The sequence below is a fragment of the Corapipo altera genome, unplaced genomic scaffold (assembly GCF_003945725.1).
Source record: "Corapipo altera isolate COAL_440 unplaced genomic scaffold, ASM394572v1 0, whole genome shotgun sequence".
Taxonomy (NCBI): Eukaryota; Metazoa; Chordata; class Aves; order Passeriformes; family Pipridae; genus Corapipo; species Corapipo altera.
In genome coordinates this window covers 89,510,225-89,524,557 of record NW_020884872.1, presented here as the reverse complement: position 1 = coordinate 89,524,557, position 14,333 = coordinate 89,510,225, and the positions used below count along the sequence as shown (strand labels likewise).

At 39.8% G+C, this 14,333-nt stretch overlaps 1 protein-coding gene across 3 annotated transcripts in view; it reads right to left on the bottom strand.

The window, feature by feature from the left end:
* Positions 1–12,139, bottom strand: part of CRACR2A (calcium release activated channel regulator 2A) — a 54,596-nt gene extending 42,457 nt beyond the window's left edge. For 2 of the 3 annotated variants that reach the window (XR_003526107.1, XM_027634078.1), the window contains exons 1-2: positions 11,965–12,139; positions 1,138–1,376 (exon numbers count right to left, since the gene is read on the bottom strand). Coding sequence is in view for 2 of the 3 variants with exons in the window: in XM_027634078.1 (XP_027489879.1) it covers positions 1,138–1,305 (168 nt within the window). In the remaining variant the exon portion in view is untranslated. Of the gene's footprint in view, positions 1–1,137; positions 1,377–11,964 lie in introns of those variants that run through there. The other variant, XM_027634086.1, reaches the window with a different exon arrangement.
* Positions 12,140–14,333: the final 2,194 nt, after the last annotated feature.

The window sequence follows — 14,333 nt, the reverse complement described above, 5'->3', positions numbered from 1 at the left end:
AAAATTACCACTGGCAATATATTTGTTTGTGTTCAGTTACTTCAATGAGATAACACAGATTTGTAAAGCCTACAGTACAGCAAGAATCTGCACCCCCCTCTTTTTTCGACTTTGGATAATTAATAAAGGTCATCCGGAAACTCAGTAACACAAAACTGCACAGAAACCACAGAAACCTCTTGAGAGCTAGTAAACTGAGCAGTTTACTTAGATTTTTGGTGGGGGTTTTGTTGGGGTTTTTTTTGTTTGTTTTTTTTACTTAGGTTTTTACTCTTTCTAGGTAGTTAAAATTGTTTCCTATATACAGACACATCTTTGTTTCTGAGGACATGGAAGGTTTGTAAATTTTACATTACGTGCTTTCTTTGATAGTTGTTTGCAATTAATTAATTTTGCTCCCACTCCCCAACTCTATTTCATCCGTAGGTAGTGAAGTAGAAATGGATTAACACAATTAAATTATGATTTGCATGTCATGCGTGAGTTTATACTTGGTTTCTACCACATACTGGTTCAAATCATCTTATCAGCTCTGCAATATACCCTCAATCACATTTTCAAAAGATTTTGTTATATATAGTTGCTTTTTTTGTCAACATTTTCAGCAAATCTGATTTTGGGCCATCAAACAAATTAAACACAAATAGGTAAGGTTACTGTAAATACTGAATAATGCTAAAAATACTGTTCCTCTATACTTCCTACATTTATATGTGATCCAGCTGAGAGTTCAGCATTGTTGGGCAATGAAACCAAAGTGAAAGACTTTATTTACAGAATTTTACTGAAAAAACAGAAGAATAAAATTGATGGACTGAATACATTCATGACATTGTGGCAAATTGCAAAGTAATGAATTTACTGGTGTTTCAATTTTTTCAATAAGAATGGAATTAAATTCCTGGGAAATTTTTTTAAACTTCATTTACTTTGATTTTCCACTTTTTTGTTGCTTTGTCTGGAAAAAAATTCAGGCATTATGTAAGACTTCAAATATATTATTTTAAATTCCATGTATCTGTTTAAAGTTATGAGGGGGGTGTTAACACTTTTAACTCTAAATTAATCCCTCTCAACTCGTTAGGGGCATTAAGAGCTTCTCTCATTCTGCATTTCACATAACCAATTTTGTTTTACCTGCATGTCTTGACGAGTGACGAAGCCTTTGCCTTCCAGATCACAAATCTGAAAGAACTCTTGTGCTTTTCCCAACACAGTTAGTTCTGGGTCTTGTTCTCCAGTCCTGCCCCTCTCTGCATCTCCTGGTGGCACAGGACTGGCACAGTCTTGTTTTATTCTGTCCATTGTCACAATCTCAGCTCAGGAATATTTTGGGATGCTGCTATCCCATTTACTCGTAAATTCTGATCTGAAACCTGTGCGTGGAAGGTAAGGAAAAAAGCAAATCAGACCCTCTTAATGATGTTTTCCACAATCTCTTAGCAACCATCTATTTAATTAGGCACTAAAGCTTAAAAAGAAAAAAAGCTTTTTGAAAATGTCTACCCTTGATGGGCTGCACTAAAGACACTGCAAATGGGATGATGAATGAGGAGGGGGCAGTCTGAGGGAAGACAAAACTAGCTCCAAAATGGAATCTCAAAGCAAAATCAGCCAGTTTGGCAAGAAATATGGACAATCAATCAATATGAACAAGAATACACAAGAAATATGGGTAAATGTAAAAATAATTTAAAGCCACTACAAGTATTAAACTGGTATCCTTTTGACTCTCATCATCTTAACATCATGTATCACAATTTGCATCTAGTGTTTTGGAACACAGTCATATGACAGCTGTAAAATGGAAGGTAACTGATGTCTGAAGGAAAATGACGGATCGTGGTGTTTAAATCAACTAAGTAAAATTAAGAGAAAGATAATGTATTATGGAATTCTGAAATATTTTCTTAGATTCATCCTTATTACTTAGGACCTTGACTTTCAGCTGCGAAGGAGAAATAATTGCTAGTGAACTTGGTGCAAAGATTTCCCTGTATGATTTTAACTTATTATCATGTGGGTAAACCAAGTAGGAGACAGACCGTTTCACTGTAGTACTGTGTATTTGTGACAGGATGAGAACATGTGTACAGTTAGCAGCTCTCAGATAACATGCAAAAACTTGACTCATTATCTGCATCTTGAATTTGTGTTTCTGCTTTTCTAAGTAGGTCTACCTAAAGTAACCACAAATTTGTCTGATAATTTTTAACAGATTCAAGTATTTTGTAAGGCATTTAACTATTATAAAGGAATACAGCCTGATTCTGATCCATGCACAACTTGGAACAGCTCCAACAGAGGCCACTGAGAATTGTTTAAATCTGAAATGTACACTGTCTTCAGAGTACAGGCCTTGGCATTGCACGGATGCAAAGGCAGAATCTGAGAAAACAAGACCTTAGGCTTGTCTATGCAGTTTCTTAAGGAGAAAAGGCTCCCATAGATAGAGCAATTCAGCCAGAGCCTGTTTTATTTTATGCTTAAGTTCAAACCTGGTAGTGTTTAAAACACAGCATCTTCCAAGAATTTCACAGATGTCACACTTAGAGCTTGCAGTGACTTCCCATGACAAAGCAATTTCTCTGATAGCTAAGGGTCAGGCAGCTGGATTTCCCATATTGCATGTAAGTATAAATGCACTGTAAACAGGACATTGACTTCAAATCAAACTAGGACTTTGACAAGCAAATCACTCACCCCCTCTGAAACCATGTGACAAAAATCCGCAAAGACAGGTAATTTTCCTCTCTCTCCCTCCTCTCTTTTACAATCATCATCCCAGGACTGTTCTTCAAATACTCTCTGAAGCTGAAAGAATTGTGGCTTAATAGCCAAAGAACTCAGATGTCAAAATCCTTCCTAAAGCAGAGTTACAAGCAAGAGAAGAAAAAACCCTGAAAGAAGCCAAGGAATGGCTACATCCAATGCCATTCTGCCTTAGGAAACTCCTCCTGAGAATGCTTCAATTATAATGTACAGCAGTCAGGGATGTTCTGTAAACCCCAAGACCAGCTATTTAAACCAAGCCCCTGCCCCTACCTGCACCCAACACACTGCACAGGGTGACCCGGAAAAGGCACCAGAGCCTATCAGAGCACCCATGCCAGCAACCAAGGAGACCCTGGATAATGAACAGGGCTAGAAAATGCTGTCACAGGAAATACTGGTCACACATAAGAGAGGGCTTTTGGCTATTACAGCTGCCTGAACAGCTGTATTCTTTCTCTTACGAGAAAAATTTCTAGCTCAGAAAGTCTGAACAAGCCTTCAGCAGCTGGGAAGATACACAAAGGAAAAGATCACTCCATAACTGCCCAGTTTCTTAATGACTTCACGACGTTTCCAATAATAGACAGTCTTAAAAACAGTAGAAGAGCTAGATGAATCTTTGCTCTCACTCTGTATAGCAAAGTGGATCAGATGGAAATGCCACAGAAAACCACATTCAGACTACAGTGGTATAATAGTCTGGATGAGATTCTCCTTTCACACTGATTTTACACACCTGAACTTCACTGACATCAATACAGCTCACTCCTGGCTGACACCAGTGTATGAGGTAACCAAAACCAGGCCATTGGTTTCAGCTTTGCAGTGACACTAACTTAAAGACAGGTTTAAATATACAATAAATCAACAGGACAAGTGTAGCCTAATAATAGTCTTGACAAGATCTGGCACAGACTCCAAATGTATAGGAGATTTTCTTTTTCACATCTCAACAATTTCTCAAAAGGCCACAGCTGCAGGAACAGGCCCAATGAATCATTATAGTAAGTTTGCTAGTGCCTGTGGTCTCTGCACAGTCCATTAGACTTCCATAAGAAAAAGAAAAAGGAAAAACTGTGCAAGGAATAGATAGCCAACTGCATGTGAAAAAACAGAAATACAAAAGCAGATTAAAAACAGTGGAACAAAAAGGCAGTCTATATAGTTTGATAGAGTTATTTGCATTTAACAAACAGTACAGTTCAGCAAACATCACCATGCTTAATACTTTCATACCACAAAATGAAATTACGTGCATCATGAGAGCCTTGCCTTCTTACAAGTTGCCCCACCTTTTAAACACACCATAAAAACTTGCTACACAGAGAGCGTCTTCAATACAGCAGAAAATTAAATTAGAGCATACGCAAAAATCCTTATATCCTTACGGTAGCTTCTAAAGCTGGCAGAGTTCATCGTAATTCCTACAGTGGCCTGATACTTTGCAAATGCTGGTAACAACATGAAAGATTAAAACTGCAATTTGTCCCACATGACTGAATCAGCAATGTAATTATTTCAAGGCCAGTTTTAAATAACATAGGTAGTTCCATTCACTCATCCATCTCCTTTAAAAAACAAATGGCTTACAAAATCAATCCTATTAAGGCCTTTGATTTCCATTTTTTTTGCTACACACTTCACTATGCAAAATAGATCATACCATGACCTGATGCAAACAAACATTGCTCCAAATAGTAAACAAGGATGTGGGCTTTATGAGGTTTTTGTAGATTAATCATGAGGTAATTTTGGACAGGTCTGTAAAAGGCAAGTCACTGTTAATATTTTAAATGACATTTTCATCATTTCCAGTCAGGTGTACTGTAAATCACCAAACTCTAGAGGTACAGAACAATGCTAAGCCACAGATTTCCTAAGTCATGACTCGTGACAGCCCCAGTCTCCTTAACTGTGATAGTTAAAAACGTAGAGCTGTTTTACCTGCATTCACGTCTCTGAGATTTTAGGCATCAGTAAAATATTTTTCTTAGCAACTGTCTACAGGTAAAAACTTTCTGCAGCACACTTCCAAACATATCATCCACAGAAAAATGCAGCAAGCTTACTTAATACTGAAGTCACCTTGGATTTATACAAAAGAGGTAACATTTATGTTTTATGAACACTGGAAAATAAAAATTAGATTGCATACTTTTTCTACAAGAAATATATTTTCCTACAATCAAATTATCATTGCTAAAATAACCTGTAGTTGCTGTGTAGTATGCTTACACATCAACAGGGACCTCTTCAAAACTAACTTAGTGTCAGAGTCAGTTATCTTTCAGCATTATGCTGAAAAGCTCCTAAAGCTAAAATGTATCACCACAAGTATTTTATGTTAGCACAAGCCTGCTGAAATAAGTCATTGTATTTTGCCTTGTGTTTAAACAAGTGTTCATCCAGTTAGACAGTGAACCCTGTTGAATTCTTTCAATTTAATTAGGAAAGTTTTAATTTATTTAGTTCAATTAAGGGCAAGTGGTCCATCAATGCAATAAAAATTTTTAAAAAAAGCAGGACCTACAGAGAGTGACAGAGGAATGAGACTGCAGAGACCAAAGAGAGCACCATATATAACCATACTTAAGTACACAGAAATTTGTTAGATAGAGGATCAGAGAAAAATGCTCCCTATGCACATAACACAATACACAAGAAGTAAAACTCTTTTGCTGTAACCTGGCAGACAAGCTGGACATGAAAACCCATCCAAGGATAAAGAAAATAAAGCACTGAACTGCAAAAGGCTGCAAAGGCAGCGTAACTGCCATCATGGAAGAACAGAACCAAACACAACTCTGCAAATAATGGCAGAGGTGGAAAATCTTTGAGAAAGATGAAGATAGCACTGGACCTCAATGTTACTCTTTCAGCCATTTTTAAAGATCTTAAAAAACCATTCAAAGTAAAAATTCAGGCCCCACATTTAAAACAACCAGCAGAGATTCTTAAGTTGTGTGCTTAAGAGAATATCTGTTTTTTCTTAACTTTGACTAAGAAAATTACCCTTTAAGTCTCACGGAAGCATTATAAAGCTTGACTTAACCATATGAACACCTAGACAGAACTAGATGAAAAAAATGGGACGTTCATTCCTCCAATTTTGACTTTTCAAGTAAAAACATACAAGTCAGAAAGGCACTGAAGTGTATCATCAAAACCTCTTCCACACAGTCTAAATTCACTTCTGTCATGATGTACACCACCTCTCATGGTTCTCCATCTCAGGACATAGTGCACCTTGGAGTGGGTATGGGGAGTTTAACTGTGGAGGAAGAGATCTGAGGTTGGCTGCAGTTCCTATGAGGGACCACAAGAAGATAGTCTAAAAGAAATGTGTCATGAAAATAATTTCAGGGGAGTAGCAAAAGGCAGACAACAGAGGAATCCTACATTCACTGGCCTACAAAAGGAAAAACTTTTTAGTTATGTTGAAATTCCTTTCCTGTGAGTAAATTTCTGTGGGAGAACCAAATTCTGTTTACAATCAGGCTTAATAGAAACTCTCCAACCAGATCTGACTAGCTTTTAAAGATTAGGGGACCCATTAGCATCACCTACTTTGACATCTGCAAGCTTATACTACAATAAGGTTTTAGGTTTCTTTAAGATTACTTCCAATTTATTTCCACTTATTTTTATATTTTCCAATATAATTCAATTTATTTCAAAGTAAGGGAGGTTAGTAGAAATCAAAGAGGGAAGAGATCTGGGAGAAGATATTGTTTGTTATACATACATCGCAATTATATAAATGAGATTTCTTCTTTTCAGAAGATTACTCATTTATTAAAAACAAAACAAACTAAAACTAAAGAAGAAGGAAAAAAAATCCAGGTCATATATCTGAAGCAGAGTCTCCACAATATTAACTGTGAAACAGGAGAAAACCAGAAAATATTATTCAAGTAAAAGCATTAATGATTCCAAAACAGGCTATCAAAGACTTTGAACAGAGACCACTTAATGCCCACTTGGCATTTGTCCCTGGATGAATCCACAAATCCAAATGTTGGAAAAAACCCAAACGATGTCACTCCTGTGCACAATGATGCAGAATCCCAACTCTCTGAATGGTGAACATGTGCTCATGAACCTTTTTTTTTCACATCTCCATCCAAGGAACTAGTTTTCACTGGGCTGGCAAGAAAATTTTCTTCTTCCAAAGGCCAGTTTCCCCCACAGATGAAGAAGAAAGTTCCCTGCCTGCCTGCCTGCTGGCCTGTATGGAAGTAGTAAGCAAAACTATTCACATATTAAAATTCAGATGTCCAAAAGTAACAGAGGTAAAAAAAGGAAGCAGGCAGATTCATTTATTCCCCATCCTGCTCTTCAATATGAAAACAGTAATGAAAAATAACTAACAGGATTTTTATTGCCTAAATTTTAGCAGTTCTTAGGTAACCATATTGAAAAGGTAGGGTGAAGCTAAATGGACCTGCTTAGTGCTGCTAGGCTCCTTCAGAAGTAAGGCTACTTTAAGTAGTTATGATTTTAGCAGAAATGCATCTTTTCCACTTGCTTCACTGCTTAGACACTTCCCTTTAATGTATTTAAGAAATTAAAAGCTAAGAACTGTCTGGAAATGCAAACTACTTATTAAAGGACACTGAATCTGGGGACAACAGTCATCATGGAAATCACTGTTGCAAGAATAGTCACAAAATCATCAGAGCTGTGAGAGCACTCTGCGTGCTTCAAGGACCCATGGTCTCCTTCCCTCCCTCCATTGGCTCTTTCTGCCTTATTCAAGGACATTAACTCCAAGAGGAACTCTTCTCTCTCCCTCTTGCTCCTCGCCTGTCTGCTGGCTGCAAGAACCTTGAGTCTGCAAGAAACCGTTGACCTACCTAATACCTGAGCAGGATGGTGGTGTAAGTGTGTATGTGTATCTGAGTGTGTGTTTTCTTCACAAATTCTGTCTCTATCTCTCTAATGTACAAATAAATCGTTACTGCATACAAATACAGTTTGGCCAGTTATGTATTATGGGCTAAAACTCTAGCTAACATCAGTGACTGCAGCATTAGTTTTGATAAACATTCGCATGTAAACAGGACAGACAGTTACAGAACTTGTATCAGAACTATTAGAGAGTTATGTAGAACTATCTTACCATTATTTCGATTTCTTCCTAAAACATAAAATTTTAGTTCAGAGATGTAAAACCTTTTCTTAAGGAGGAGCACCTTATAATATATGCAATACATCAACACATTCAAAGTATGGTTAAGTCAAAAGTGAGCTGACTATCTGACTGCAGAGAATCATAGAATCATTTAGGTTGGAAAAGACCTAAATGATTTATTGTGTTGCATTGTTCCAAGTACTGAAATTAAATGCAATTAACTATATTGATAACAGCATTATACTATTAAATGGTGTAACATGAAGTTCTGGTAGGATATATTCCCAATTCATATGAGCTGTTCCATTTGTTGACAAATTATTTGCATTGGAAACAGACCCCCTCCCTCTAAAGTAAACGCATGGAAAAAGTTTAAGTAAAGCAGTATATATCCCTTTTAATTGTCTTATCTTTCAGGTTTTCCTAATGACTCACTGCTAAACGGAGATACTTTCAGCTGGTGAAATGTGGTTGACAAGAACATCTTTAAAGTACACCATTTTCACAAAAAAAATCTTGAAATATTCTGCCTCCTCCAAAACTCTTTGCTAAAAATGTAACTTCTGAAAAAAAATCAAAACCTTTTATCTGCCTGAAAACCAGCGAAATTTTGTCTTGGAGTCTAAAATTCACTCTCTATTTCTAATTTTCAAGGAATGTTCCACCTTTAACCAAATATAAAGGATTCTGAGATGCAAATTAAATATTCTCTTCCAATAAGAATTGCTTTTTAATGGAAAAAATGTCAGTGGAAAATTTCAGTCTACTCTGCCGCTGACATTAGTGGATCCAAGCTAATACAGATTGTACTAGAGGACCAAGAGACATATTCCAAGTGTTTTCTTAGTTATTTGGCACTTGGTTTGCAAGAGTTATTGTTTTCAAAATTTTCAGAATTTTTAAAACTACAGACTTGCTCTTGGGAACCACCTTTACCTGAGTAAGTGGCACAGTTTATATAGGACAAGAGCATGCTAGAGAGGCACAGGAATATTTAATTTGGTAGTCCACTGTTTTTCTATTGCAAGAAGTAAGGGTACAATATGAAACTAGAAGAGTCATATTTTCCTATATGCAGAACAAGATAACCTTCATGCTATCTGTTCAGTGTGGCTCGCTTCCAAGGCCTTGGAAACATATATAAACAAATCCACTTATCTATATTTGATTAGTAGGCTTGGTGTACCTCATCCTGTTCAGTTTTACAAAAAAGCCTCACAACGCAAACAACTAAAAATGCATTGTTACAGATTCTTAATTGGATTTTAATTCACCACTGCTTCCAAGGAGAAATACAGCTTCCTCATTCTCTGTGAGTCAACTAGTCAAAAAGTTATTCTGGCAATTTTGTGCGATCCTTGCCTTCATTTAATACTGAGCTTTAATGAATGGAAGTTTTCTTGACACCCCCTCTGTGAGACTGAGGAATAGGATGAGTAGTGAGGAAAAACAGGCTATTGCAATGGTAGTGCAGGTCTGGCAGGGCCCTCTGGAGGTCACAGGCTCTTCCAAGGGGCACATATCCAGGCCATGGCTCAGCAGTGTCGTGACTTCCCCCAGTGCAACAGGTATGGCTACGTCATCGTTTCTGTCTGGCAAAATAAAGCATTAAAGCAAGGCGTAGTCTGGGACACAACAGAATAAACCCACAATACAGAGGCACAGCAGAAGGAGAGCATGAGAAGGAAGTCAAATTAGACTGAGACATGATACACAATAAATCTGATAGTGACTAATGAGACAAATTGGACAAGATTTCCAGTAAGCTATCCTATACCTTGCTAATCTGCCCCTGTGGTGATTCAACTTACTGATTGTGGGGAAGAATAGGAAAGGGCAGTGGCAATTACATAAGAAATGCAGGCAATTATGTATCACCAATTTTTTGGTTTTTGTTTTCTCTTAGAAACAATAAATCAATTCAGACTGAAAACTCTTGGCCTGACCTGGTTAGATCTTTGTCTGGCAAGAGCTCCAAAGTCTTCAGACTTAGTTTCAGTCAGTTTTTTGACACAGACATCCTGGCAATTCTGCAGGGTAAGTCATGGACGGCAGAATTAATTATAGTTTTGCATCAGGTTAAATTTAAACTGATTAAATCTTCTTTTTTTAACATGAGAAATAAAACCCTAAAGATATATTACTCCCTCCTTACATTTAGAACTATACGTACATATATACTTATATTGCATGACAGCATATCATTTCTCAATGAACAGAAACAGGAGGAAATGAGAGATCTGTTTGAAGCAGCACATATATCCTGTGGTATAAAGAAACCATAAGAAAAGCTTGCAGGGTAATGCTCTTTAGTGCATTCATTTCTGCTACTTTCTTTACAGTTCTAGTCCACCACAAGATAAGAGAAAAAGGGCGGGTAGAGGTGTCTCACAGGGAACCAAATACTCCTCCTCCATTTCAGCAGCAGTGAACTTAAGTTTCCAAGAGCTGGCAAACCAGGATTCTACAAACTATTATTGCCCTAAATCTCATTTGCTATTTAATCCATTCACAGAAACACATCTACTCTTTGTACTTGAGACACTGACTTCTAAATTTCTTTTCTTGATGTCATAAAAGATGACAATTTAGTATAAAGAAGACTGAAATCTAATTTTCAGTCTTTTGGATGTAACAATTCCCTTTTGAGTTGAACAGTACTCAAGTCCATAGTGATAAACTTGGGGACCAGATACCTGAGTCCTTGGAACATCCCACAATTGGCCAATAAACTTTTACTCATGCATCAGAATAATTCACATATTCTAAAAAGAAAAGTGAAACTAGCTTGAAAACTATTGTTGAAAACCAATATGAAACTAGAAAAGTCATATTTTCCTTGCAACTAAGTAAATTGCAACTAAGAAAATAGAAGAGCATGTTAAATTAGCCAAAGTTTCCAGAGGGATTTCACCATTCTCCCACTTGTGACACTACCCAATTTTCACTACATGCAGTCATAATCTGTTCTACTGGTGTATATTAAGAAATCTATTATCCTGATAGCAGCAAGTTTCTTTTATGACTGCCATTTAGAGTCATCATAGGCCTTTACGATCAAGAAAGACAGAAAACTAAATCAGGTACCACACAAGTACTACAGCGGTGTAAGAGTGACACTGAACTATTGCAGGGGGACACAGGAATCATTTTTACAACCATCAGGAGCAGTAGTGCCTTCATCTTCACCAGGTATTTGGTGGGCCTGAAGGCAGCCACCAGCCACAAACTCAAGTATCTTCCCCGTATCTGCTGCGAAGTGAAAACCAGCGGGGCAGCTCCTGAGGTAACCAGACCATAAGGAGATTTCTCTGTGACAGCGACTGTCAGCCTCAGCACGAAGTTACATAAGGCACGCAGAACTGCAAACACAGCCACCATCAGTCAACAGCACTTTTAGGCACCACCTTTACGAAACATTCCCTGTGTGGGAGGAGTCACGACAGCTCGCACCCTCCGCACTCAGCTGTCGCTCCCCACGCCAGCCCTCGCCCCCCGTCGGTGCCGGCGCTGCTCCGAGGAGGGAGCACGGCAGAGTTGGATGCGGCGCCGTGCGGGCGTTCGCGCTGGCAGCAGGCGATGCGGGGGCAGCACCAGCCTGTTCGGCAGCCACCCCAGTTCATCCAGATACCTTCCCTGCTGCCTTCCAGCCTGAGAGCGAGCTGAGGGAGAGTTAAGGGCAGGGCCTGGGCAGCGACCAGTGCCCCCTAGGCTCTCCATGCCCGCCCCTCCGTTCCTGCCACCCTCCCGAGCAGCCCCAGCTGTGCTGCGCTCCCGGGGGTGGCACTGGGACAGGATGTGTCCCGTGCCGGCTGCTCTGAGCCTGCCCAGCCCCTCCGGGGCGATGTGCCCTTGCGGACACCCCGCGCTCCAAGAGCAGCTTGCGACAGAGCTCGGCACTTTTGGGACACCGGGGCTCTGCAGAGCAGGGTGAAACAGCACCCGCGAGTGCCTTCCCGGCGGCAGCTGCGCCGGGAGAACGGTCCGGCTGTGCATGGACCTCCCTGTCTTCCTGCCCCGACTCCTCTGGCCCGCGGTGCCGCCCCCAGACTCACCTGCCGCCGCCTCCCGCAGGCGCCCGCCCGGTGCGCTCGACGGGCCGGCTCTCCCCGGGCTGGAAGTGAGACCGCGGAAAAGCTGAAACCACTTCTCTAACTTTGTTTTGAGCACGGGTGACATAATTGGGCGAGGCGGGCTGCGCCCCGGGGGCGGGCCGGCCGTCCCGGCCTTTCCCTCCCTCCTCCCTACCTGCAGCCAGAGCGCGGTTGCCCCGCCCGGCCTCACCTCACCTTGGGCGAGAGAGACTCGCCCTCGGCGAGACCAGAGAGCCAAGGGAACTTGAGGAATCTCGGTCTTCCCTGGTCCCTCTTGCAGTCAGGACTAGATGCACGACGGTTCTCCAGAGTAAGGGTGTGGGTAACCTAAACTGCACAGGGCAGGAGAGTTTGGAAGGGCACAGGAACGCTCATCGACAGCAAGATCTTAAGGTGGCGACCAGTCCAAATGGACGATCTGAGATCTTCCCCATCTTGTCATCTCAGACTATCTGACTTCAACTTAGAGAAGGTGGTGATAGGGAGACAGAATTAGTTCACATTCGATTCAAAGATTTCACTTAGCCTAAAGTATGTTTTGAAAAGTACCTGCTTCTGGGATCAGGTTTTCTGAGTAGTCCCTCCAGGAAGAGAAAAAACTTCAACATAGTTCTCATCACTGTACCATCCCAACTGCAAAATAGTTCTTAGGGCATCGTGTCTGAAGAAGGCTTCATTCAGTTCTTGATCAGGTGATCTGGTTGCAGACACATCTATGTGTCTAAAACACTTAGACACTTAGATCTGGTTGCAGACACATCTAAGACTCAACTGCAGTGGCCTGTTCTTGGATCCTTACCAACATTGTCCACAGGTTCAATAACTGTCCCAAAGTAAAGCTCCATTCACTCAAGGCACTCCTTTTAACAGTTAAACAAGAGCTTCTGCTTGCCTTCCCAACCCATCTTCCGTGAACAGCCTGTAATCCTTCAGGCTTATCTCCTTAAAGTAAGCTACAATAGTAGAGCATTGGTAAAAAAGCAAATCTTGCAGCTATAAAGGGGAATGTGAAGACAACCTGCAGGTAGTCTGCCGAATACAGGCACACATGTATGCCTGGTAAAACTACTTACAAAGCACTACAAGTAATCGCTTAAAACAGTTATTAAACATCGAGTCGATTATGTGAGTTTAACTGGGGTAGCTTCTGCAATAGGAAACATTTCTTCACATATTATTATGATTCTTAGACTGTAGACTTATACAACTTTCCAAAAGGCAAGCTTGAGTGTGGATTTACAGTACATTAAAGTGCCACTAGACAGTTACTGCTCACATTCATGCTCAGTAAAAAGAAGTAAATATTTGAAATTTGCTTACCACAGCAGCTGCCTTATATGTACTGTGGGCTAAAATAAGCACACAGGTAGTTATCATGAAATCATTAGCACATGTTGAATAGCTATAATACTCTGCATATACTGACTTAACTCAGGCTTTTATATTTAACTTTTTGCTGTGTGCGCAAAATAGTGGGTAAAAGATGGAATTACATTTCTTTTAAATGTGTGGACAATTTTCCAAGATTCTTTCAGAGAAATGAAGGTGCACTGTCAGCCACAAGGTACTAGACACAGTTCAGAAGCTTGTGGAGAAACTGAAGACAGCATATAGAAAGTTTCATAACAGCAGGGGATTTGCCACATGCATGGGGGAAAAAGCTCACTGAAGTAGCATTTGCAGACTTAGTGGTAGCATTAATGTATTAAGGCCCCAGGGAATTTATCTGAAAACTGAGGATTGCTTAGGTATCTTGTTGCAACAACTCATTCAATTTTCTTCCTTATCGTATGAGGCAGTTTGGACTTTCAAGTTTCTGTAAGAAAGTTTTGGGGCCTACTAAGCAATAGTAGAAGAGCTGGTCAATGAAGTTTTCTAGGTCTTGTCTAGACAGCTAATGCGATTTTTACATATATCTGTGGATACTTTGGAGTATAGCCTTACAGAGCCAGCTAGAAATAGGCTATTGCTCTCTGTTTTTGTTCTCTCTCATAGCGAAAAGCCATGGATTCTATTGCACTCCTGTACTGCTATTTCATTCAGCAGTTTCTGATTATATACCTTTATAAGCACTCCATTTCATAGCTGATGATGGCAGAGACAGAGGCTGATAGACTTCAGCAGCCACAGTTTGTTCTTCATGAATAGCCAGAATCAAATCCATTACTATAGCTCTCTCCTGAAGTAAGTGGATTGAAAAGCAGTAAACACATGTACAGTGATGTCAGAGACTATGGTGCTAACTGCAAAGGGAAAAAATAGCCCAAGAATAAAGGTTGGGCATGAATCTACTTCTTAACACAGGCCTAAATTACAGTGCTAAATGGAAT